Below are 27,430 nucleotides of genomic sequence, written 5' to 3' on the forward strand. Positions count from 1 at the left end.
GCAGACGCACTGCTGTGAGTGCGTGGTGGTTACGACCGCTCGCGGCTGCGTGCGGCAGTGACCTCACAGAGGGGTCGCCGCCGTCGCGTCTCACCACGGCAGCGCGGCCGCTTGGGCCGCGCCGCTGCTGTGTGCGGTTCTGTTCCGCCTCAGCGACCGGCCCTCCACTTCGTCCCCGCCTGTTGAAGGAGGGGCCGTCTCACTTGCCTTGCGGGAGGGCGATTTCGCAGCCTTTCCTCTCGCTTCTTTTCCTCCACCGTCACACGCGTGACGCACGGCTTCGTTGCCCTCGGGCCTTCTTTGTCGGGCTCCGGGGCCTTAGCTAGGCCCATTTCTCCTCCAGGGAGCCATGTCCGAGCAGACGGGCTTGGCCGTGCCGCAAACCATGGACAGGTATGATGAGAGCCCGGCACTGGGCCACAGCAGGAAAGAACCCTCAGGGTGGGCGTGCGAGTCCCCGCAGCCTGTTTCTGGCCGTCGTGCCTGCGAGGGGAATTAGGGTGGGCCATTTCGGTGCGGGCTCCCCGCAGCCGCTGCGTAAGGGTGGCCGATGCGCGGTGACGGAGGGGTGTACCCTGGGGCCGATGGCGCAGGCCCGGTTTTACTTACTGGCTTTTGGAAGCTTTGGTGGTCCGAACGAAGTCGTGCAAACTCGGTGGTAAATCAGAGCAAAGTACCGCAGGCCGCAGCGTGGTATCGGGTGTGTATAGGATTGTTATGCAGCGTTTGGTCAGGAGGTGTGTCTGGGCTGAAACGGTTACTGAGGGGAGTGGTAGAGGTCCGATTTCTGTGGGTCTAGGAGATATTGTAGGTATCGAAAACATTGATTTGCTCATAAAATAAGGCAACAGAAGACTCCCAAAGCTTAACTGGTTTTCTGCAGTTTATTATTGGTTTTATGAGCTTCGAAGAAAGTCTACAAATGTTTTTTGTGTGTGTTAAAAAGTAAAAATTAAAGCCTACCTTAATTTAAACATAGATGAAGAAAGACGCTGATTCTTAAATTGTTTTTATTACGCTTATTTTATTTGTGCTTTAATTTGAATATGTGTCACTTTCATCCTGTTCCACCGAGTGTTTAAGATTCATTAGGTATAATTTTGAATCATCCAGGAAATCCTTAAGACCCACCCCTGTAAACAACAAAAACACATTCATAGCCTGTTACTGCCAAAGGTGGAGACTCAAAAGGAATCAGATTTCTGTTGATTAACCTGTCAAGCTTTTATCATAAGGAAGAAGAAAAAACAACAAAAACCCTCAAACACTCTGGTGTTTTCCTTCTTTCTAGTTCACCCCTGAGGAAAAGGGAGTTAGTGAGATACAGGCTGTCACAGGCAAGTGGTAGAGATATAAACTATGTGAGGCTGAGGCAGAACTTGTGTACCTTGGGAGGTGAAGATGAGAACTTTCAGCTTGATGTAGAAAAAGCATAAAAGTGAGTTGAGGAGGAAGGGGAAGTTGTTTGTAATGTAGAAAAGCTGGAGAACTGAAAGATGACAGTGAGATGATTTAGATTACAACTGAGAACAATGCCTGTACAAGAAGCCTAGCAGCCAGGAACCTGTAGATTTTGAAGAAGTGACAGCAAAGAGGTAGGTTTTTAGAAATGCTGTGAGGAAAATGTTCAGTTGGATACAATGTAGGAGTGGGGGGAGGAAAAAGAAAAGCTCAAGAAGAGTGCTACAGAATGAGCTTCTCTGAAACTGGGAAAAAACTAAAGGAACATCACATTTTTAGGAATATTTTATGTTTCTGAGTTCTAGAAAAGTATGTAGGTAGTGTAAAAGGAGGTATGAAGAGAGGCTGTGGCTTTCCTATTAAAAAATGTATTGGGCTCAGGAATATGTGAAACCAGAAACAGTAGTGAGAGAAGTGGTGAATGGAGTGTTAAGAAGGAGCCAAGTATTTAGGATGGAAATTTGAGTGTAATGCAGTGTCAACAGAAGGGTTTTGGAGCAACCAAGACCTGAAAATGCAATCAGTTTAAGTAATTTTTGGGTTACGTATGGGGTTTATGGAGCAGGTTTTCATTGGAAGAAACAAATTTTCATTCATAAGGTATTTCCAAAGGTGATATTGTGTGTAGTGAGAGTCAAGAAAAGCCTTCAATATTTCACTATAGTGGACATAACCCATGGATGAATCATCTGTAAGGATTCTGAGGAGTTGAAATGCCTCTCCTGTCCTGTTATCTTTATTGCTAATGACAGTTGCTTTCTTGGATAAGGGAGAAAAATACACATACAAAAGCTTAACAGTTACTGTTAATGTGTTATCATTGATGGAATCATAGTATTGTTTGGGTTGGAGAAGTCTGTCTCTGGCAAGCAGCTTTCTAGCTACTCTTCCCCAAGCCAGTAGCGTTGTTGTCACAGGGTAGTTGTGACCCAAGTGCAGGACCCAGCGCTTGCCCTTCGTGAACAACATGCCATTGGCCTCAGCCCGTCAATCCAGCTTGTCTAGAACCCTATGTAAAGCCTCCCTACCCTTAAGCTGATCAGCATTCCCACCCAACTTGTTTGCAGATTTTCTGAATATGTACTCAATTCCCTCCTCCAGATCATTAATAAAGTTGTAAAAGAGATCACATCCCAGTACTGAGCCTTGAGGATCACCACTTGTGACCTGCAGGCAATTGGATTTAACTCTATTCATCACCACTCTTTGGGCCCAACCAGTCAGCCGTTTTTTATCTCAGTGAAGCATTCACCCATCCAAACCATAAGTGGCCAGTTTTTCCAGGAGAATGCTGTGGGATATAGTGTCAAAGGCTTTAGTAAAAGCCCAGGTAGACAACATCCATGGCTTTTGCCTCATTCACTAAGCATGTTATCTTGTCATAAAAGGAGCTGAGTTAGTCAAGTAGGACCTGCCTTTTAATAAACAATTGATATTATATGCCCTATAAGGCATGCTTTTAGATTAAATATAGATCTCTTAGTGAAGGATGCAGAAAATAACTTTTCTGTGAATAAGGCTTTCATTTATTGTAATAGGTAAGGAATAAAAAATAAGATTTTCTTTAGTTTCCCATACCTACATGGTCACACTCTGTAGTGATGTACCTTTGTATTGCTAGTGAGGAGGTGCCACAGATTTGAATGTGTGCACTGCTTTGTATACAAGGGTTAGAGCTCTTATAGCAAGTTCCTTGTAAGTGAAAACAGTTGGCTGCTTCTTTCGACTCTTAGATTGTATATCTCCACAACTTACAGGTATACTTTTCTGAAATAAAGCAATTTGGAATTCTCTAGTGTAAGGAATATTTTGATAGCATCTCAGCATTGTCATTTGGAATTTACCTTTATGTGTTTTGTGGTCAGTCCTCCTTTAATTTCCATAGAAAGTTTCAGCCAGGAAACAAACCACGCATTTTTAACAAACCACGCATTTTTAACAAAGGAGATAAATAGCTGTTAATGTGTAAGGAGCTTGTCACTTGAAGTTTCTAAGAATTTTACAGTTGCCTGAAGGATTGGCAGCATAAAGAAGCATGAGAAGTAACTGTGACTCAGGTGACAGTACATTTAGGACTTCTCTCAGCTGTATAATTTAGGGAACTAATCCAGATGATTATCATGATCCTTTCTGGCCTCAAAATTAAAACTTCCATCCCTCTTGTAAAGTGTTTTTCTAGCTCATGTTTAACTAACAGGCCTGTCTGATAGTCTTAAAATATGCATGTAGGATTCTTTGCAGTCTATGGTAGCTCCTGGACTAATGGGTGTACTTGAAGGCAGTGGCTAATGGTCTGTCTAAATGGTGAAGTTTAATTATTTGTAGCCCCTTTATTGATGTTGTTTTAATACATAAATTACAGAATAATAGGTATTTCCATTAAAAAGTGAGATTGTGTAGCAGGCAGAAATTGCAAGATTGCCTAAAAATGTCTTCAAGTTTATAGCTATTACTCTATTGTGTGCACAGGGCAAACTCTGCTTAAAAGTTAGTTCTAATACATGTGTCAAATGTTAACAGGCAGAGGCCATTTGATGTGCCGTATGCAATTTTTTTTATAAGCATATTTTAGAAGCATTTTTTAAAAGGAAATACCCAGGAATATTCTGTATGGTATTAAGCCATCAAACTTTTACAGGTCTAATTATGCCAAGATCATGAACTGAGTCATTACGCCTTGTGTTTTCAAATAGAATTTTGAAAATATACAAAACTCCTTCAGTCTTTTAGGTTTTTTTCTCCCCATGTTTCCTATTCAGTTAAGGCCTATAGATTTTCTTTGAGGACTGTTTGACAACAGTTCTTCCAGCCAAACACATAGTTTCATCTAGTTGCCCTGTATAGCACCTGTCATAATAGACATTCTGTTGCCTTAATGATTTTTTCAAACATTTTCATTCTGGGTAACTTTGAGGATAAGATCTTGATCGCCTTGACAGATTTTGCTGCTCTATTTGAGCTTTTAAATAAGATTTTTTTTCTGTCTCAGCCACTTGTGAAATACAGTTTGTCTTATGTTTTTTATAGCTATGGTTTAAAGTAAAACTAACCTGAAATTCAGTTTGTTTTTTAAGTTCTGTCCATAGCTATATCTTGTCAGATTACTATTTTATACTTTTCTGTAGCAGCTTGCATGTTATTGCCAGGACATCAGTTGTCTGTGATCCTGTACCACTTAGCCTTATTACAGAACACTTGACTGGGTCTTAACCAGACTTGATGTTAGAATACATATGAGAAAACAAAACTAATAAATATTTATTTCACTATTTGGTCTTTTTACTGTGTTGATTGAGCAGTTGCTTTCTGAAGTAACAAGATTTGCAATAATTATTAAACATGTCATTGCTGTAATGAAGTGGCAAGGCGGTGACAAGCCTATGTTATAGAAAACCTAGGCTATCTAAACATGAGTTACTTTTCTGATGGGTGATCTCTGATTGTTTGTGAAGATGATTCAGTCTGCCATCTTAAAAATACCCACATGGTTAGCCACACATCAGCTTTTCCCTAGCAATGTCATTGCCTATATTTATCTTAATGTGACCTGTAATGCTAAAATGTCCACACATTCCTAAGCTGTATTCTCTTGGCTTCAGTTGGATTGCTTTTGCAGAATACGGTCCCTTCTACCTTCTGTGTTTTTTTGGTATTCAGAGATGTTATGTAAAATATGATAAACTATCTGTTGAAGGCTGTACATGGTTTTTGAATCAGTGTAGTGGGAATTTTAGTATGGTTTAATTTTTTACCTAGCATGCTTTATTTTCTGAATGGGTAATGGTTGGTTCAATTGTGGACAATATGTAGTCGTTCTTGAGAGAAACTAGAGCAACATCATTTGACTTTATTTTTTTTTCTATCCTTGCCATTCCTTATTTAAAGGAGATAACAGAGTTGAACTTGCAGTTATATTTAAAAGTAATTAAAATTTGAAATGCAGAATCGTAGTTGACTGAAGAAATTGCTTAGGCTATCAAAAGAGTTATGCTATTGCAACTTATTTTTCTTTTTGTCATCACACTGGTTTGTCAGGAAAATGCTAGCAGCTGTTTTCTGTCTACACAACACAGTTAAATACTTTTTTTTTAAAAGAGGGCTTTCAGTTTTTCTTCTAGAGTAGGTTGTGCATGCTTGGAGAGAAGAGAGTGTAAGAATAAAGACTGGGCTGTGCTGGGTGGGCTACCAGCAAGGAAACAAAGTTTTCTTTCCTGTCTTCACTGCAGCTAATTGCAAGCTGATGATAAAGGAAGGAAAAAGCAGAACTACTTAGAGTGGGTTTGAAGAATGAAAGCTTGACTTTTTTCATTATTGCTTCATCCCAGATATACCCCTTCCAGGTCTCTGTGCCAAAGGTTCTGTGTAAATTCAGTTCTTCCTGGGTCTTATCAGTAAAGATGATTAGTGAAGACTTACTGCAGACTTGTAGAATGCCTTTTGCCCATCTGTAATACAGGCATCAGCATGTTATTTATGGACCACTATAACCTTTTGATTCTCATCTCACGTGCATTGTATTTCTGTCTTTGACGTCTGCTTTGATATGCTTAGGAATATGCATTTATGTTTTAATTGCTGCTTAACTGTTAACTTCTGCCTTGAGACAGTAGGTAATTATTCTACCTATTTAAGTGTGGGGAAATTCCTGAGAAACTATTCATTATTTTTGGTGCTAAAAATCTTAGAATATCAAGGCATTCAGATAATATTTTCAGATGCTTTATCTGCTTAATCTAAAAAACCTGTACAACCCCATATTTTTAATTGGCATCTTCCATACAGCAGTGCTTGTAAAAATGTAAGTATTTTGAATATGTATCCTACATGTATAATAATTTACATAAAAGAACCAGTTAAAAGGTTCGTTTTGGAACATTGCTTTGAGTATTACTTAAAATGGTAATGAATACACCAGCTGTTCAGCACTCATGCTTGGTGCTGCTGACATCTTATTCTATGATTCTATGAATAGACAGGTTTCAACCAGGTTGGAAGAGACCACCAAGATCATCCAGTCCAACTTAATCACCCAGCCCTGTCCAGTCAACTAGACCATGGCACTAAGTGCCTCATCCAATCTTTTTTTGATCACCTCCAGGGACGGTGATTCCACCACCTCCCTGGGTAGCTCATTCCAATGGCCAATTGGAATTGCCTTTCCATTGTTGTCTTATACTACAGAGTGGGTGGGAGCTCTTTGATACATCGTATTTTTTTCCTCTTAGAACAAGCTGGGTAATGAATGTAATACCTGTCTTTATCAGAAGAGTGCATGACTTGCTCATTTTTTACTGCCACTTGTGATTTACCACAAATAGCAAATCTGTCCTCAGTGCAGAAGATGAGATGACCCGATCTGAAATGGTTGTTTAAAGGAATCTGCTCCTGGCTGATATTTTCTAAGTGAAACTGTTATTAAGGTTGCACAAGATGGTCAAGGGACTGGAGCATATGACATACTAGGAAAAGCTAGAGGGAACTGGAACTGCTTAGTGTGAGGAACAGATGGCCTAGGGAGGCCTAATAACTTTCTAATACCTACTAAGGTTGTTCAGAAGACAGTCTGGTTTATTTTCAGAAGTTCCTAACAGCATCACGAGAAACAACGATAAATTTGAACAGAGAAGATTTCAATGTGTGGAGATGGGTAGCAATGCAGTCAGGCTTTGGAACACATTGCTCATGGCAGCAGTGGATCTCTGTCTATGGGCATGTTAAGATCCATCTGGAGAAAGCTCTGAGAGTCTGGTCTGAATTCAGTGTTGCTTACGCCTTGAGCATGAGGTCTGACTAGAGGCCTTCGGTGGTCTCTTCCAACCCAAATAATTCTATGGTAACAGGTCTAGATGTGCCTCCAATTTAATTAGGGCAACAACACAATAACAGCATTTGCACTGCATGACATGAGTATACTGTGCTGGAGGTTCCATTGCAGTTGATGCAGTCCACTAATACCTTCTTGCAAATCTGCACTTAGACTTCTTTAGCATCTGTTCTGAAGTCTGTACCAAAATGTTTAGATGACGTCTTGTCTAGCTGGACTGGGATAATGTTTTCTTTTTCTCAAAGTTTTTTTGATCTCTTGTTATTTTAACACTAATATGAGTGCTTTCCATTGTTAGCTTTCTACTGTTCAATGAAAGTGCCTAGACTTGAGATTCTTGTGTCATTGATTTTGGGAGGACTATACACTTCCTGCCTAACACAAATACAAGATAAGAAAAATTCCAATCAAAATTTCCACTTGTAAATGCTTGCTTTAAAAAAAAATTAAACTGGCTTGCTTTGTAACAGTTTAATAAGTATCAGCTGATTTAAAGCCAGTTGTGGAAACTTGTATGCTTATGTTTGGAAACATCTCTCATGGGGAGCAAAGTTTTTGGTTAAGTGTAGTTAGTGCCTTTATGCTGTTAGATGATTGATTGCTGATGAGCATTAAACTATTTAGTGTTCTCAGTTTATGTGCCTCTGCCTGTTTCTCCTTTTGGTCACGCACCTTTTCTTTAAGGTGTATGTATTAAGAAAGTGTGAAGGTAGTGAATAATAGAGTTCCTGTGAACAAGATAGGCTTGCATTCAGTGATGGTTTTCGTTTGTTTTAAAACCATTTTAATATAGTCATTATTTCTCCATAATGGTTGTAGGGAAAAAAATAGTAGACCCTCTATTTTAAAGATGTATTGCTGTCTTTATATACCTTCCTGATTTCTCCTCATTTGTTTCTCCTGTTAAAAATGCCTCTTCCTGGGATGTTGAATACTTTTGTTTAGAAGTGAGTATTATATACTTGACTAAAAAATTCCTACACAAGTTAGTCTTCTGTGAAGTATATAATTACAGAAGGCTATGTGCTGAGTGCTTGTGACTCTTCTACCAGTGAGTCATGCAGTCTTTTCTGCAGAGTGGTGGGGAAAGTTTGATAATATTATGATCATACACCTTGGAGTTTCATTAATGTATGTTCAGAGTAAATATGTTCCCAAATTTTCAATGCCTGACACATTTGAATTGAGGTATTTTTGTTGTTTTCTTGATATATTAGTGTCCCAAGAATTAAGCTTTTTTTTGCATTTAATTTTTGGGGGGTAATTTTTAGGTTTCAGATAGTTCAGTCTTATTATGTATATTAGGAAGATATGACTGATTTGAGTAGAACTTTTTGGTCTACTCTTACACTGTAAAATGTCTGATAAAAATAGTAGTTACACACTGAGAATTAACTTGAGTGATAGTGTCTGTTACATCAACTCTCAAGTTCAAAGCAATTTGCTTGCTTTGGAGCTTTCCTGCCAGTTTTTGAAGCTTCTTCCTATTTTTCTTCGATTTTATTTGGAAGAACATAATAGAAACACTTAACCTGGTCAGCTTAACCATGAAGTACTCTAGGCACACATCATACAAAAATTGAACTTGTTTCACAATTACCTTGTCTAAGAATGAAGTAGGTTGGTTTGTAACAGTTGAAGTCTATGCTAATGTGTTTTATGTAGCTAAAAGATATTGTGATGAAAGATGAATTTATATTTTTACTTTCTCTGCATAATAATGGAAAACTGCTACATGAGATTGAGCTCATATAATGTAGGCTCTGAAGTGAACATAACTTCGTTTCTTTTATCTTTTGTTAGTCACAGCAAAAGTCTTTAATGTCAGTGTGGTTACATAATTAGACAAAGTTGGTCTACTCTGTATTGCTTCTGATATTTGTAACATCTGTCATCAACCCTGTACACATATCACAAATACTACTATTGGTATTTTTCTGATGCAACTTGCTTCCCCTTTCCCTTGGTGCAAAGTAATACTGTTTAATGCTAATAAAATAGTTTAATAGAAAATACATGTTTTTATCTTCTGGAGAACTGGGAGTTTTATTTAACATTCCAGTTCAAAACAGGAGGTTAAAACCATTTTGATAGCAATCTTTGGAAACACAGATATAGTTAGTGTTCAGTTAAGGAAGCTTATAAGTACACGATAACCTTCTGTTATGGAAAAGTAAATCTTCCAGGAGATATGAAGGACTAAAGCTTCTTATCCCTTGTCTCAGAACTTGAAGGAATGAAGGTTAAATTCCTTGAAGTTGACCAACTTGGTTTAACTTACATCTTGGCTAACAGAGTTAAAAATGGATATAGTTTTGCTTATCAAGTAGCACAGCTAATTACATAATTACAACAAAAGCAATGAAGCAGTTGTGAAGTGGTTCTTAACCTTGGTCCATGGGCAGCATTTTCAAGCAAGCATTAAGTGGAATTGTTTTGGTGTCAAGATTAGCCACAATGCTTGTATTTTTAAATCCTTCAACAGTGTTTGGAAGTGGTTTTCTGGGAACATTCACTGGGGAATCTTTGTGTATGTAATTAAGTTCCAGCAGTATCTTAAGATACCTTAGCATACTTTGAGCTACTTTTTCACTAAGAAATACTTTGAGCTACTTTTTCACTAAGAAATAAACTCCTTTGTTACAGAGCTTCAGATCAGTTTTCCTGCTGCCTACATTGATATTTTTCACACAAATTTCCCTTCTCTTCCCTACTTAAGTTGAAGTGACAATTGAGTAATTTTCTGTGTTGTTCTTGATTAGATGTTTTGGGATTGTTTTTTTGGGGGTGGTGTTCCACCATTTTGTATGCCTTGGTTTAAATTGCCTCTGACTGGAGACAGTGTTGACTGAACTACTGAAAATAGTGATGCAAGTATTCTTCTTTTTTCCTGCTGAAAAAGGAAATACCTGTAATAGCAGATTGTAATAACTGTAATCTGGAGTATAGTTCAAGATACTTTTTCCAGAAGTCCTCAGATGGTTGAAATTAGATATAGAAGTTTGTTATACTTTTAATTTTTTTTTTTAAACATGAGGGTAAGAATCAGTGTTCCTGCCTCCTAGCAGGTGCTTGGTAGGTTAAATTTTTAGGGTTGTAATGCCTAGCTACTAATTGTATTAGCAAAAGGTGTCATATTTTAGTAATGAGGTGCCTATTGTTTGAGTAATAATTTTACCTGATTTGTCTTTTACACCTTTTTAGGAGAGCACCGTTTTCCTTCCCTCTCTCCCTTAAGAAATAAATGTTTGCAACAGTGAAGCTCTTAAAGGCTCACATTAAGGTTCAGGCCTTGATGATTTATCCAATTTTTGTTTTAAAAGCAGTGTCAGCATGATAGTATTAAATAAAGCCTTTATGAGAACTGAATGTTGAAGTCTTTGCAAAAAGGATATGCCTGAATATCTGGTTGAAAAAGCTTAATTTGCCCAGAATTAAAGGTGTGGGTTTTTTACTGATAGTCTAGATTGTCTTTGACAGCTAGAGACTTCAGGCCAATGAGACAGCTAAATCTGGGGAGGATTTCTTATTCCAAGGTGAGTAAAAGTAAAGGCCATAAGAGCCTTGTAAGCCATGACTCAGGCACAATAGGTGGTGACTGGCAGCCAAAGGTTTACTCTTTTAACTACAAGCTAGAAAGCTGCTAGCAGGATTCTGTGAACTATCGTGTACTCGTATTTTGGTGGCTAACTCAAGTGTAAAATATTTCTTAATTGGAGCCATAATTGAGAATACATAACTAAGTTTTAAGTTGAGCTTCTGGAAATTGCTAGATCTTCCTGGTACATTTTCTAGTTAATCCTTCTGTATTTTGTTTTAATGTGCTTGACTGTTTATTGGGGTTTCATCATCCACAGGCTTTTAATAAAAGCTGTTTAAAATTTAAACAATGTCATCCTGTAGTTAGAGGAATTTAGAACCTATACACAGATGCCACTTCTGTGGCCATATATTAGTTTAATATTATCTTTTTAACCTTTTCCTGCTGTTTCCAATAAAAGTACTAGTTTTGTAGTGAGTTTAATTACTATTGTTCTGGATTTTCATTAGGCCTCTCCTGTACTCAGGATTACACCCTATCCTTGATGACTGAGTAGAATTGGGTATTAGGCCAGATGACTTTCAGGAACTTCCTTTGAAGATTTTAGACTTTGTTTTGAGGTGACAGCATGTTTTTGAGTTGAACAATCCAGGCTGGCGTGCCATTTTTCCTTCAAAAGGATCTACTGAAGTCATGATGGAACATCTAAGACTACTATTTTTGTTCCGCACTCTGGGTGTGTTGGTTGTTTCTTTTTTTTTCCCCTTAGGATAATGTAAGGAATTTTTGACTTGGATAGTGCTTGGGGTGAAGATAAAAGGATTTTCTGCTGTGTGTGATGGCCAGGAAAGTACTGGGTAAAGAGTAGTGCTCCATCTATAATCCTGATGCAGTCTTCCTCTGCTAACGAACTTCTACCCTAATGATGAGTTAGGTACTGTATTCATTATATTTTGAAGTCTCGTGATACTCTAGGCTTTGCAGCTGAGTTCATTTGCTTCCAGCAGTTAATCTCCATTGTGAAACATGACATAAAGTAGCATTTCTTTGGTTAAGTGGTATTATGCTCTTTGTAGTTTTTATCAGGAATATGTAGGCTAGGCTTGCCTTCTGTTGTGACCAGGTAATGGCCTCTAGCACAAGCTTGTTATTCCTGTTGGTTCTTTCCATTTCAGGAAAAGGAAGTGTTTAGCAGTAGCATTTGCAATACTTGGTCTCTCTTTGTTTGCTGTATTCCCCTACTAAAATTATTGCCATCTCCAAAGCAGCCAGTTTTTTTTTTTCCAACATGTGCTCTTCCAGAACACATTTTCACTCACCACTGCATTGGCTCTGTGACATCATTGCTACCCAGCCTTTTCAAGTCTTAATTTTTAGCTGTCAACCTAGTTGAAATAAGCCAGTTAGTCTCCGCTTAGCAGAACAAGCCTACTTTACTATGATAGCAAGATACCAGCAAATTCTTGCTGCTTTAAGGGCAAGCAGTGTGTTTTATGATGTGGAGAAAACGCACAAGTTTTCTTAAAGATTTTTATTCTATTTTATGAAGGATCTGTAGTGAGAGGGAAAATGCTTTTTTGTTCATGGCTTTCATGCATGTTCAAATTTGTGTTTCCATGGTAAGAGTTAGGGCATGCTAAAAAGTCTTGCAAGAATTTCCTCTGAAGTTTTCTGGGTTTGCATGATGTTCATGTGTGTCCCATTGAACATTAGGGAATGTTGCCCTCGGTCAGAATTGAGACTGGAGAGCTTTAGCTGCAGGGAAGCCAAGTGTAAAAGGCATTTCTGTGTGCTCAGAACTGAAATAATTACATTGACTTGGCTTTTGTATATGGTTTGTGGTTTGATTTTTTTTTTTAGGCCAAGGAAGTGTGGAAAAATACATTAGTGTTATTGATTCGGCTCTGTAGAAAGTCATCAAGCAAAAGGGTTTAAGTTTCTATCAGAAACAATACTGTGTTCCACCTTGTCAACCTTTTCTATTTCAGGTTATCTGAGTAGCAACCTGATTCAGTGGTAAGAATCAAGGTCATATTTTATTCAGTACAAGAAAATGGAAAATCTGGTAAGAGCAAGGGTACTTGTTTTGAATTGGTTTTATTTAGCCCTTGCTGCTACAGTTGCTGTCAATAGAAAGATAAAGCTGGTGACAGAATTCAAGGAATTTGATGTTCATTATTCATGACTTGCTCTAGGTTGAAGTCTGTAAAGGATTTTGTTCTTTTCATGGATCTTTCAGGTTTTTAGATATAATTGCCTAGCAAGAAATTTGAAGCAATTAAAGATGTGTGTTCCCTTGACTTACAGAAAACTTGAACGGGATTTCATTGAAAGAGCATTCATGGACAAATTCACTAGTTCAAATTTCATTATAGCAAGGTTACATCAATGCTTAAATCTGTCACTAGTTGAATAGACCTACGTGGTGCAACGGCATTTGACCATACTGACATACACAGATCTAACTAGCTCTGTTGTGATGCCTTCTGTTTAAAAATAAAACATTGTTACAAATGTAGAGCAGTTGTAGGCCTAAGTAAGACATGGAATGAATGAGCAAACATTTCATGCAGCTAAAAAATGTCAAAGAGGTACAATTATCAGTAGTCTTATATTGGTTTGGGTTGTTTTGGGTTTTTTTACAGTGATTTTGGGGTTTCTTGGTCCAAGTAGAAAATTACTGAACATCACAAGGACTTGATATCAAGTGCAGTGAATCACAATGTCTGCTATTCTTTGTAACACTTTCAAATCTTTCAGCATTTTCATATAGATTCTTATTTATGGCTTGTCTGCCTTTTCTTCTCTTGCTTAGGAAAGTTAATGTTTTATTTTGGTTTGCTATGGGTGCCAGTCAGAAGCATGAAGGTGAAAAGAGGGACGGTGTTAGAGGAGTGAATAAAATTACTATTTCCGTAGATTTGGTGAAGGACAGAAAGAAGCCAAGTCAGACTTTGCTTTTACCTTCCCATTAGCAAGAACAGAAGAAATTGCATTTGTGAATCAAGATGTCAGTCTTCCAACTGAATAGTCTTCTTGAATGCGAACCCAGGCAGCTCTAGTTTTACAGCACCAATGTTAAACATTTACATCTGTATGTACTATAGTATGTTCTGTACTTAAAGTGGACAGGTAGATGTGACAGTAATGTTTTTTTTTTACATATTTTTCAATACTTAATAGCTTCTCCTGCAGTCTTGCCTGGGATCTGCATCTCAGACTGTGTTGCCTTTCACAAGTACGCCAGTAATAAGTTGCTACAGGCTGTGTTCTGCTCTTACACACTTGCAGTTTAATTCTGGCATACTTCCACTGCTATAAAGCAGGAAAAGATTTACTGTTCAAAGGGAATCTCTTGCAAATATTTTATAGGCACTGTGATTCCTGTAAAAAACCTGTCGTTATTTCCTGTAACGAGACATTTTCAGTTGGCAAATAGAATACTGTTTTGGATGGTACTCTGTCAGAAGTTTCTTCCTCTAGAGCTACTATAGTATTCTTCAAGTACTTTATGAATATTCGTATTGTACAAAATCAATTTACTTGAATGAAGTATTCTCCTTTTTCAAGAGGAATGAATTAATTGAATATAATTAATTTGGGTTTGTGATACATTGTATTATTTGTGTTGTCATTTAAGTGTATTGGAGTAACTTTCCCAAGTAACAGGTTACCATATTGATCTTACTTTAAAAAAACTTATCAAAATGTCTGCTGTAGAAGGAGATGACAATACATTAAAAAATAGATGGATTTTTTTATATGTTGAATTATTCAGAGGATGAACTACAGTGTTAAAGCTTTTCAATTCATAAATTATCTAAAAGTTAAATTAGTAATTCAGAACGTGTTGAAAGCACTTGTTTAGCTGTCTGCAGTGTTAAGGTAAAGCTGTATGTTAATACCAGAACAAGACTGTGGTACAAAATACTTAGTTTTTTGGTGATTAAGAATGAAACAGCAAGCATCATCTCTAGGTGCACATTTGCTAAAGCTACATGCTTTCACATGTGAAAGTTTATTTTAAGCATGTAAAAAAAGAGGGAGAAAAAAAACTTCTTTTTTTCCTTCCTGTAATTACAGAAGCTGCTGGGTTTGTTTTGCCACTGATGAGGATGATCGGACAGCAGAGTGGGTGAGACCTTGCAGATGCAGGGGCTCTACGAAATGGGTTCATCAGACTTGTCTGCAGCGCTGGGTGGATGAAAAGCAGAGAGGAAACAGTACTGCTAGAGTTGCTTGTCCTCAGTGCAATGCAGAATATTTAATAGTATTTCCAAAGCTAGGTAAGATATGTATTATCAAAATTTTAAATATTAGATAATAGGTTGTTTCTTTATATTGTTTATATTTAATATTTTATCTTTCTTGTGCTTGGAGCATCACTTCTATCGAAAACTTGTCTATTCCCTTTCCCAGACAGAAAAAAGTGATTTTTATAGTCTTCTAATGTCCTGTGTGATGTCTTAGTTAAATACCATCTAAAAATGAGTATGTGTTCCACTTAGGTATGTGTCAATAAGTTGACCTATAAATAATTAATGTGATGATGATTTTTTTTAATGGAGCAAAGGGTGACTTCTTTCAGCAGTTGCCTCATATTAGCACAGATTTTTTTTTCCCCCTTCAACCTGCAGAAAAGCTATTATTAAACAAAATAAGAACCTCACTGAGATTCCTGTTGCATTACCTGAACAACATATTTTTACTTTGGGAGATATTCCTGATATTGCCCTGTATTCACGAGCCAGAATATCTGTGGTTGCTGGGCACTGCTGTAGTTCTGTTAGTCAAAGTGAAAGAAAGAAGCTGGACACAGTCTTTCAGAGTTTACTCCTGGAGCAGCTGGGTAGTACACTGCACAATATATTAGCAGTGGTCGCTGTTATTGCAGTTCTCATTTGCCAATATATAGTCTATGGGGTACATTAAGTAGAGCAAAAAAATACAGTGTTGCCATGGAAACTTAAATTTTCTTAAAGTAAAGCTGCTTGTTAAAGAAATGCTGATGTAGCATGAGAGTATGGTTGTTTAGAGGATTTTAAAGGGGGGGATTTTTTGTTGTTTTGTTGTTTTGGTTTTTTGTCCCACAGTATCTTATTTTTGTAACTAAACAGCTGAAAATAACGTGCAATGTCAGTTCTTTGGGACAGGACCTCTTTTCTGTTAGTGTAAGTGCTGACAAGATTGTGAGGGGAGTTTTGTGTGATGACAAATATTTCCATGATAGAACACCAAGAAATGGGAAAGAAAATATAGACTAGTGTATTGTTAATACTCAGTAAAACATAAACCAGCATGAGACTTATTACTAGGGTATTCATATATCAATCCCAGTTCATTTGCTGCAGGGTAGAGACCAAATACTAATCATCATAAAGAAAACATCAAATAATAACATTTGGTATTGGCTTTGGGGAAATAAAAAATGGGTTTATATCTGGACATGCACAGTATACCGGAATCTGAAGCTGTTTAAAGTTCTTATTTGTACCTTAAATGATGAAATTGTAATGTGAATTACATTTGCATTTTATTTTGGCAACTGGAAAAAGGGGAAGCAACTGTAGTTTGGAGCTGACGTGCATGTAAACAACAGGCATTTTCATTTGTTCTTGCAATTCGTGGCATACATTACTTTGAAAGTCTTTGAAAGCTAAGATTCCTAACTTCTAACATTCCAGCATATGGAACTGGCCTAAAATTCTTTCATGAGATTGTTCAGCTCTTGCATGCAGACATGCAAGTATCTTTTGATGTACTTTTCCTCATAGTACCATCTCTTTTCCAGTTTTGAAGATCAGAAGGCCATAAAAATCCCTAGAATTGCATAACTGTGCATAAAGACATTGATAGTAGAGAAATTAATTTGGGTCCATCCAACTTCAATCATGAGCCTGAAGTGCCTTAAAGTGAGACGACCTTGCCATTTTGGTTCTCTTTCTAGTGACCTCAAACTGTTGTATCACAAGTCAGTTGTAGTTGGTTGAGGTTGCACCAAGCAGAGTTAGGACAGTAAGATGTTTTCATGCAGTCTTGCCAGCAGCCCTATCTGTACTGCAGCCAGAATCTTTTGAAGATGTTACTAGTCATACCGTACAAAAAACTAAAATGACTTGAGTGGGAAGTAGTGAAGACTAAAATTTTTTTGAGGCTCAGAATCTTAATTACATTGAGACTTCTCTAATGTATTGCTGGAAGCTTTGTTTCTAAAAACGAATTTAGGTGAATGGGCACTCCCTAACTTCTTTTGGTTATGATTATAGTTTTGAAATAATGTCAACTTGAAGAGACATAACAAATATCTTTATAAATACCCAGTGGGTGTTTTTTTATGTATTTATTAATTTCCTATATAAAATTAGAATTCTGATTTGATAGTTCATGTCAGTTTTAGAGATTGGTAGTAACTATTTAAGTCACTGTTTCCATGCTAGCTGCTTTCCTCTCTTCTGGGAGCTTTATTAAATGGGAAAAATATTACTGCTGCTTTGGAAGTAACCAAGGTATCCTTTAGAAAATTGCTTCAGTTTAATAAACCGAAAACAGAATTTGATAGAAGCTCTCCAGAGGTCCCATCCAGCCTCTACCATTCTGTAATTAAAGCATGAGAGCTTTTACAAAATGAAAAATACTGTTGTATTTTTATTTCCTTTTTCATTTGTATGTCAGCAATATTTTATATCTTGCTTCTCCCTTACAACACCATGTTAAAAGAAGCAGTGCATTCCTTCCCAAAGGGCTAGTGGGGAAAAAAAAATGAAACAATGATTTTGTAGTCTTTTCTCAAGATTCTAAAGCTAATTCTGTAGCTTGCTTGCTTGTAATAATTATCAGCAATTTGTTAATATTTTTTATGTTAGATCTACATTGCTATATTGTCAGGATTAATAAGGCAAGCTTTAATGTTTTCTGTTGCCCTTTAGGAATCTGCAGATAGGGGCTTTGGGTCTTTTGTCTTCACCTTCTTCAAACAAACACAAGTTTACAAAATGGTTCAACTAAACAACTTTTTCAGTGACTGTGGGAAACATTCAAGATGTGTGAATTACTGTGCATTTAGTACTTGCAGTTATGACCTTGTTACTACTTTAGGCACATAGATAGACATCCAGGCACTAAGTCTGTCCTGGAAAACTAAACGTAACTGTTAATTACAGTTGAATTGCTTGTTCCAGTTTGTATTTTGAGTATAGTGTTCATTCTTCAGAAACCTTTTAATTTTGGTACCTAATCAATAGCAGGATGCCCAGCTCAATAATAAATTAACTGTAGTTAGTTTGTCAGCTGCTTAACTGATTTATATCAATTAGTGTATTTTAAGTAGGGTGCTGGTGAGGTGTTTACTGTCTTACAAGACACACAGAACAATGCTTCCTGCTTGTAAAACTAGAGCTTACTACTAAAACAATGCATGCTGTACTAGGAAATGCATACAGAGGTAACTAATTTAAAGTACATGGCTAGTAGGTTAAGAAGTTGAGGCTCCAGCAAAGGTAGACACTGCCTTAAGCAGTATTCTGGTCAAGTTGCTTAGAACTGCATATTAGTTTGATACATAACTTGGCAATATCTAGAGTGACTTCTGTCAACACAGTTGTTAAGCTAAATGTGTTTACATTGCAACTCTTCAGAAAGGTGTTCTGACACATACCCTTGTAAAAAAAGAAAGTTGTAATCCTTCCACAAGGTCTCTGGATTCTACTCCTGTAGAAACAGGATGTAAAAGCCTACCCTCTTTAACAAAACCAAAAAAAACCCAGAAAACCAACACAACACCACAAAACAGATGTTTTTAGGAGGCCTTTAGAAGAGTACCAATGCTGATCAAACACATCAATGAATGGGTTCCATTAAATTCTCCTGTTCTCGTTTCTTGACTGACTTGAGCTGAGTGGAACTGGTTGTTTTGAAAGGATTCACTCTAGAGCTGTTTTCTTGAAAGAGAAGAACCAAGTACTGAAATGGGAGTCGCATTTTGTCAGTGTGGCTAAAGGAAATAAATGCTTAGCAGACTTTTTGATGTGATTTTTCAAGGCTTGGTTGTACATTTAAAATGCACAACTTAATTTGGTGTAAATATGGTAGTTCAGAAACAATCTTTTTTGGTAATGGGGACTAAGTTAGCACCACTCTAAAACATTAAGTATGGAATTGTTATGTACTAGAAGTATTCAAACTAATAATTCAAGTGCAAGTGAATTTCATATATTTGAAGAATGCAAAAATCTATTAATACCTTTACCTTTAGAAAGGTAAAAAAGAAAAATGTCCTTGGCACCTAACTGGCTCAGTTCTGTGCAAGATGAGAACAAGTTTCAGGTAATTTGGCATCAGGAGGGAAAGAACATACAGCTTGGTAGTGGCGTACAAAACGGAGCATGCTCACTAGCCTGATAATTCAACTAGTCCTGTACATCTAGTGTATTAGGAATTTAGTAAGTCACTTAGCACCATTGCTCAAGAGTTCCCTCCTTCCCTACCCTGACCCCACCAAACAAAAAACACCAAACAAAAAAATAGATTAGGAAGTAGTACAATAATTACAGGCTGGACTAGGTAAACGGTGATGAGACATGGAGGATTAGTTACTTGAATGCCTGTAAGCCTTGTTGGTGCTCTTGCAATGTCTGAAAGAAAAGATGCAAGCATGCTCTTGTTTACCTCTCCAAAGTTGCTCTGAGTAAGTCTGGAAAATGCATTTGTCCATAGAGAGAATAGTGGAACACTGCAGTCCAGACTTACTGTCAAAGGCACAAAATAACCTGAATACAAGGCTTTTTCCTTCAGTATTTGGGAGGTGGTGCTTTGAAGATGTTGAATATAGTCCCCTCCAGCCAAAGGACCTTTCATACAGACTGTGCTACTTGTTACTGTAGAGCAGGATAGTTTGATGACAGAATTCTCAGGTGAAGATGCTCAAGATCAGCATGTGAAGTACATTACAACTGGCATGTCTTTGTTCCTTTTGAAAATAAGTATTTAACAAAGCATCTTAGCCAACATTTTTTAATATAACAGAACAGTTCTGATTATCAGGTTTAGTGAGTAAATTATTCAGTATTTCACTAGTATATTAAGCTCTCAGAAAGATGCAGTGAAATTAAAGTTCAGCCTAATCACTTTTTAATTGCATGTTCTCATTTAAACAGTGTGTGGGGGATTTCAGACTTGTATTTTGCTGTGTTCATTCTTACCAGTGATAGATACAGAAAGTTTTCTTCGCTGTTCTTTATGATACATATATATCTATCTTGAAACCTTACTTTTCCTCTATCATAGGTCCAGTTGTTTACGTTTTGGATCTTGCAGATCGCCTGATCTCAAAGGCTTGTCCATTTGCTGCAGCTGGAATAATGGTGGGCTCTATATACTGGACAGCTGTTACATACGGAGCTGTGACGGTGATGCAGGTACACATGTATTCCCTTCTCTTAGTAGCTTTGAAAGCAAGTCATCTAAACAAAAGTCAATTAAGCCTCCTCTTTCTTTGCCTTAAGACATGCTTTACCTGCTTTATCATTTTCTGTATACTTATCCACCTGTCTTGAATTAATTTGTTGGGTAGATCACTTTTAACAAATCATACTGCATAAAGCCAAGTATGCCTGTTCCAGTATGGTTCAGTGTGCAGCTCATGAAAATTCACTGCTGTTCTGCCTGTCTGCCTCATGTATGGCAGGCTGGTGAATCCACTTCTACTCTTTACTTGCTGTTCTTGTGAACTTGCTATTTACATATAATGTTGAGAAGTGGTAGGCTATAAACTGTATTTGTTCATGTCTGTCCTCATTCATCTACAGGACTACAGTTTTTGCATAGATTGTGCAAACAGAAGGACCTTCATTACCATTTCAGTTGTTGATTGTTTTATCAAGCCCATAACCTGTGTTTTGCCTGAAAGCATTAGGATGCTAATTCACTTGCAAACAGAATTAGCAAATCTGTATGCTCTTAAGTATTCCTCTACACAGTTCTAATTTTTAATATGCAACCTAGTAGTCCTTGTCCATGTAAGCCACATGCCACTGCTGCTGCTTTAGCTCTGTGGTACTGCCTTGCAGTTCTGCAAGCCACTCCATTTGGGTCTCTTTGTGCATGACCTCCTAACAGAAAGGTTAGACAGCCATTTCCACTGAAGCCCTAACGACTTGATGCAGGCTCCTAGGTACCAGTGTGGGCAGGGTCAAGCAGCTGCATATGCGATTATAATGGCTTTCAGTATCCTCCATTCCAGTGGATGAGTCTCTTGCATTATGGAGTGGTACACTTAGGAATTTCTTCATCTGATACTTTGTTCATGTTGTGGTTCTTACAGGAACATTGCAACCCTCTGTAATAATGCAACTAGAGTTTGTGAAGTCTTTATCTCCTTGCTCACTGCTACACTAAGCCTTTTCCCATAGGGACTTATATGACTTGTGTAGCTCCATTCTGTAGTTGTTCTGCTTTTGAAATTAGTTTAGACAGCTGGCCAAGAATGAAGAATTGGCTTTATTCTTCATACTCAGGTATGAAGAATTAGCTGTTTTCCTCTGATCCAGTGTTTCTTGATCGTGTGGATGGCACAGTGGGCAAAAGAGTAACTTTTTTTTTGCTTATAATGGAGAAGATTAAACTGGAAGTGGAGGGAAACTGCTGTGTTTCAGACTCCTTTCCTTCAGTCAAAGGGCCAGAGAAGCACAAAAGCTATTTTTAAAGGTTAGACTTCAAATACAGAAAAATATTAAATACACAGTTGACATTGTTACTCTGAGTTGTAGAAAAGTAACAGATCTTATTATGGGATTACTGAAAACAGACGTAGTAATCTGAAGCAGAAGAGACTAAGTACTGAGGCTTTTTTTGGTGGACAAGGACTACAAGGAAAAAAAGGATAGCATCAGACATCGCAATTAGGTGAAAGATAGTGAAGAAGCTGGCTGGCAAATGTGAAATAATCTTTTGATGGCAAGATTATTGGTTATGCCTTTTTTCAGGCTGAAGTATATAACCTAAGTCCTAGAAGAATAACATTGAATGGTTTTGATGTTTACACAGAAGCATATGACACTTTTCTCAAGATAGTAAAGAGTTAATGACTTGCAAATTAGGACTTCCAGGTCTGTCAGCTGGTCTGTGTTACACCTGATAAGCAATCAAGGATGTAAAGGGTTAAAAACCAGTGTACATTAGATGAATCAGAATTCTTTTTTTCTTTAAATTAAAATGTGTGGACACCCCCAAACAAACTAGAGCTTTTAAGAAGTGTTATATTCTTTGTTCAGTTGTGACCTTTGTTATATTTGTAAACTATATTCATCTTTACCAGGTTGTGGGTCACAAAGAAGGTCTTGATGTCATGGAGAGAGCTGATCCTTTATTTCTTTTGATTGGACTTCCCACTATCCCAGTCATGCTGATACTGGGCAAGATGATTCGTTGGGAAGACTATGTGCTCAGGCTGTGGCGCAAATACTCTAATAAACTACAAATTTTGAACAGCATATTTCCAGGTAATGTGATTTCATTTAAAGGGAAATATCAAACTCCAATAGTTACCTTTAGGATATGAGGACAGGGAAGTAATTTTCACCATTCTTAAGTAAAAGTTATAACATCTTTCCTCTACTTCATAATCAGTCATCTTTCAATAGTGTTTGTGTAGTACCTTGTGAGACAGGTGGGGCAAGAGGAGCAGGAGTGTGGATTCAGTTAAAGCCTTAGTAACAAAAGAAGCTACTGAAAATCATGGGTCTTGTTTGAAAGTAAAAATGAACAGTCATTTAACAAAAAGGTATTCCCTAAGAGGAGGGATGGTTCTCAAAAAGTCACTGGGCTGTGGCTTTGTAAGGGAGTTGGAGATGGGCACTAATATGCTTTCTATGTTCTGTTTAGTAGTGGCTATGGGCTATGTAACCTTTTCTTCTCCAACTCATCTCTTTAGGCATTGGGTGTCCTGTTCCTCGTATTCCAGCAGAGGCCAACCCTTTGGCAGATCATGTCTCTGCTACACGTATACTATGTGGAGCTCTAGTTTTCCCTACTATTGCCACAATAGTTGGCAAGCTGATGTTCAGCAGTGTGAACTCAAATTTACAAAGGACAATCTTGGTAAGATTCACTATTTACTTCATAAACAACAATAATATGGGAATATGAAGTGTTGTGGGTGGAGGGAGGAAAAGTCACAAAGAACATGAATTGATCTAGAACTTAAAGGTGGCATTTGATTAAGGAGAGGGGCTTTTTTAAGCTTGGCTCTCTTGGCAGTTGACTAGCATCATGTTCATGAGAGATTTTGTCTTTATGACTGAAACTAATTTCTATTAAAGACAGGGCCATTACTTGTATCTGGTACTGTACTAGACAGACCTTACCAGTAATTAAGGGTCATAATGAAGATGAGAAACCAGCATCTTCTAAGAACAGTCTCTGCAAGGGATGACAGGAGCTTGTAATGTCAACCTTGTCACATAAGCTTTTGTTTACTAACTTCTAAAAATAATGTCTATGTTACTTATTAAAATGAAGAGAGCAAAGACTAAACTCTCCTTAGAAAGTGATCGAGGGGTGGAGGACAAAGATGGAGATAGTCTTTTCCTTTGTGAATAGCCTCTCTGGCTTTCAGTCTTTCAAGAGGAAGTGCTCTTGAGTTTGGTACAACAGTATCCCTGGTCATCTGACTGTTGTTTCAGCCTCTGTCTTCTGTTCTAGCATGTTTATACAGCCCTCTTCCATATGGAAGAAACTGTGATGTTATAATTATTTACACAGTCTACACTTCTCTTAGTGTCTCTTTATTTTGAAGAATTGAGATAAACATACTGAAAAGCTTTATGGGAAAAGCAGTTTTACAAAAGTAGCCCAGTGGCCTTTTTCACTGTTATCACATAATGGTAATTAGTGTGGTTCCTTATGCCACGCAGAGTATATATATTCAGAGAAGGAAGGAAAACAGTTAGATACCAGCATTTCACTTTGTTCTTTAAATTGGATATATTTTGATTTGTTTCTAAGTAATATTTGTTGGACTTAAAAGCAAATAAAAGCTTTCAAAAGGTTTTGTAGATAGAGTGTGTAATCCTTTTAAGTAATATCAACTTCTCTGCATTGTGACAGAAAACTTTCAGGTACTCGTTTTGAATTGTCCTAATTAGCTAAACTTAAAAGAAAATTGCTATGCAGTTGAAAAACCTTCTTTGAACTGAAATTTTGAAAAGAACATTTGCTGTGATGTGGTACTGAATGGTTCATGTTTTCAAATTACCTTTTTATTTCAGGGTGGAATTGCCTTTGTTGCTATAAAAGGAGCTTTTAAGGTTTACTTCAAACAGCAGCAGTATTTGCGCCAAGCTCACCGAAAAATACTGAATTATCCCGAGCAAGAAGGAGCATAAGGCTGTGGTCTCCAGATGTCATACAGTCTCACTTAACAGGTTTCCTTGTTGTATTGGTTCCATCGTTATTGCAGAGTAGTGGAGAATTGAGATAAGCTGCTGCTCCTCTTTTGTTTTTTTTTTTCCCTTTAAACCTAATAAAGCACTGTCTTATGGCAGGGTAAATCCTTTCAGCAACCACTAAACTTAAGAATGTGTCTTGGCCTTCATTATTTTTGGGTATTTTTGTTGTGCAACAGGCTTCTGAATTGATTTGAGCCAATATACTGAACAGGACTAAAAAAGAAGTCAGAACAAAAAAAATCTTAAATTATATACTTAATGTAGGCTGCATCCAAATGGCTTTTCTGTGTGTTTTTGTAACCATGCTACCATCCTGTTTAGCATTTCACACAATGAAGGGACATTTTTAGAAAGGAAATGTCATTACAAAGGAGAATAAGGATTTCCTTAGTTTTTGCTGGTTTCAGCAGGAAGTGTAAAATACTCAAAAGACTGGTCTGAGACAGCAGAATGCAGACAGTTCTACAGGACTTGTGTGTCAGCTTTAGCCACCCAAGTACTAGGTGTTGAATTAGCATGGCTTCCAGGTGACTGTTCCATGAGTGATATTTTTTTTTGCACTGTCCTGTTGTATCTTCTGCAGTGCCTAGTGTTACTTCTCCTGGCTCTTTCCTGTTTTGTAACTGGTGCTTCATAGCAGTTTTTCCCTCCCAAGTAAAACTAATTACCTGGGGGAGTCAATTTCTGTTGCTTATTTTGTAGTTAAGTGTTAGAGCACTTTGTTTCATTTTCATGATCCTTTTGATTATGTAAATATCCATACAAGTACAAAGAGCAGTACAACTGTGAGGAAACAACACTGAACACTAAAGCTACATTTAAACTGACAGATTAGGGCATCCTTCGAAACTTCCAGCCCTGGGAACATAACTCATCTCTGTATCAGGACTAGGCTTTTTCAGCCCATACCAGCTGCAGTGGAAGTATCCTTGTGGAAGGACTGGCTGTGAAGGGTGTGACACTACACTTTGGGCACTTATCGTGTGGTACATACCAGTAGGCTAGATACTCTTTTAAGGCAACTTGGATCTGTTCTGTAAAAGACTAGAGAATAAATCTTAAATGTGTAATTTAAGTTTGTTTACACAGTAAGCTTTACTGTTGCAGTGTGTTCAGAGTAGCCATCTGAGGGAGACATTAGCACTTCAGTTACTGATTTCCTTTATAAACACAATTTCATCAGAAATAAACTGGTTTAGGAAGTTAAATTTTGACAAATAGTAAGTCCATTTAATATTTATACCAGACCTAACCTAGATTCAGCACAAAGGTTTTTTTCATTAGCAATCTATTTTTTTCTCTCCTCAAAGTTGTGTGGTTTTATTTTTTCCCTTGTTCATATTAGTATGTCAAATGCACAGAGAAAGATTTAAAACAATCTTTTACTGGTAGTATTCACAAGTAAAGTTTTCTTTTCACCGGGAGGGAAGTAAATGAAGACTGGACTTCACATTTGACTGCAATAATGTATGTTAGAGAAATTAAAAATATGGTACCTTTTTCCATAGTATGTTTATCTTAATTACTGAGATGTAATATTTTAGAACTGTACAAAAATGTATATAATGGCCAACTAGTATTCAGAAACGATACAGGTATTGAAAATTATGTATTCAATCCATATTGAATAATTTTGAGGTTTTTGCTGTAACTGAACAATTACTATAATCTTATGAGTCTGCTGATTATATTTGTCTTGGTGCGCTCACTTTTATATAAAACTATGGAGTAGCAACCTCTGGAAGTTGCTGCTTTCTGTAAGATAGTCTTGAAACGATATGATACCTATTTCTTACAGACCTTTCATTTCAAGAAAACAGCTTTTCAGCAGTCTTCATTGTATATATTTCCAACCAGTTTATTACTCTTTTTTAAAGTGTTGTGAAGAATTGAATGATGCCAATTAGTAGAATTGAAAGTTGTTCCCTGGAAAAGCTCATCGTCTCCTCTAGAAAGTTAAAGCTCTTGTAAAAACACAGTTATGAAAATACTGTATAGATTATAAAATTATTGCACCTGAGTGGCAGGTCTTTGCTCTGTTGTAAATCTTGTTTTTAAGTATTGCAAATTATAGTTATGTTCAATTAGGTTGAATAAATATTTTTTACACTCCTTGGTGTATTTTGTCAGTTGAACAAAAGCCTGGAGCAAAACTGAGTTACAAATGTGTTTTGGTTTAATGCGTATCTAAGGATTTATATAATAAATTTGAAGTTGATAACCTAAATAAACACCTTGGAGATGAATGGAGAATTAACCATAAGATTTTAAACTTACAGTTGCACCTCTTCTTTTCCTCTTTAGTGATCAACAAATGATGTAGAGGAATGCATTACTCAAAACATTGCAAGCAAAAAAGCTGTCACAACACAGTGTCTGGTAATACCCAGCCAGGTTTGGGGGTTACTACATGTCTCTGTGCTGATGTGCATCATTTATTTGGAATACACTGATCCTTCTTCACGGAGAAAGACAATGCTGAATGTAGGAAGTATTTTTTTCACTAGTGACTAATTTGTCCCATTCATTACTTCCAGAACAAGGAATATGAAATATTATCTAGCATTTCTCAGTGTACTTTCTTATCTGTAAATTGGTCCCTTTTAGCCTTCTAGCAACACAAGCTGTGATTATGTAAATACATAGGAGATTCTTATCCCCTTCTATCTCAAACCATGTGATTTAGATAGAGCCCTACTATACTTTTTCACTGTTTCTCATTTGATGACTTTTCCCTTCATCCTCTTTCCTACCCAAAAGCTTTTCTTTGTAGCAGTTTGCATGCCTTGCCTGATTTGAAGTGTATTCCCTCCTCATCTAGAGTTGTTTCTCAAAGGTTAGTTCTTTCCCTTGGTTATAAGAGAAGGATCCAACAACGTAGCTATCAAAAGCCTCTCAAGTACCTAGAGTGTACTTGTGCTTGTAAGAAGATATGCTTTTAGGTACTGTGACTTCAGTCAGAATTACCTATTTTAAGACATTTTTTTAACTAGAATTTTAGCTGTGTAATACTTATTGTGGCAACTGTGAAAGGATTTATTTTTATTTTTTTAAGGCATACTGTGGAACTTGTATAAGTTTATGGAGTAGGTGTTTGAAGGTTGTTTGAAGGTAGCTGTTTGCTAGATGTTTTTTAGAAAAGTTTTTGACCACAAACAAGTA

General features: G+C 37.1%; 1 protein-coding gene across 2 annotated transcripts; it reads left to right on the top strand.

Annotated features, from left to right (window-relative positions):
- On the top strand, nt 1-26,380 carry MARCHF5 (membrane associated ring-CH-type finger 5). Of its 2 annotated transcripts, none has more exons than XM_064144683.1 (6): nt 1-393; nt 14,910-15,112; nt 20,139-20,239; nt 22,138-22,321; nt 22,753-22,919; nt 24,089-26,380. In XM_064144683.1, exons 1-6 carry the CDS (start codon nt 350-352, stop codon nt 24,203-24,205), a joined length of 816 nt encoding a protein of 271 aa, XP_064000753.1. In that variant the 5' UTR covers nt 1-349; the 3' UTR covers nt 24,206-26,380. The 2 variants fall into 2 exon arrangements, with proteins under 2 accessions (XP_064000753.1, XP_064000752.1); XM_064144682.1 differs by having other exon boundaries at nt 3-393; nt 20,109-20,239.
- The last annotated feature ends 1,050 nt before the right edge of the window (nt 26,381-27,430 follow it).

This window comes from Pogoniulus pusillus, chromosome 6, assembly GCF_015220805.1.
Source record: "Pogoniulus pusillus isolate bPogPus1 chromosome 6, bPogPus1.pri, whole genome shotgun sequence".
Lineage (NCBI taxonomy): Eukaryota > Metazoa > Chordata > Aves > Piciformes > Lybiidae > Pogoniulus > Pogoniulus pusillus.

Bases quoted from the DNA above. Each gene is read 5' to 3' on its own strand.
- MARCHF5 (XM_064144682.1), top strand. From the start codon at position 350: ATGTCCGAGCAGACGGGCTTGGCCGTGCCGCAAACCATGGACAG. The intron at 20,240-22,137 runs GTACACATGTAT...CATCTTTACCAG, and splicing joins GAGCTGTGACGGTGATGCAG to GTTGTGGGTCACAAAGAAGG. The intron at 22,322-22,752 runs GTAATGTGATTT...TCATCTCTTTAG, and splicing joins TTTGAACAGCATATTTCCAG to GCATTGGGTGTCCTGTTCCT.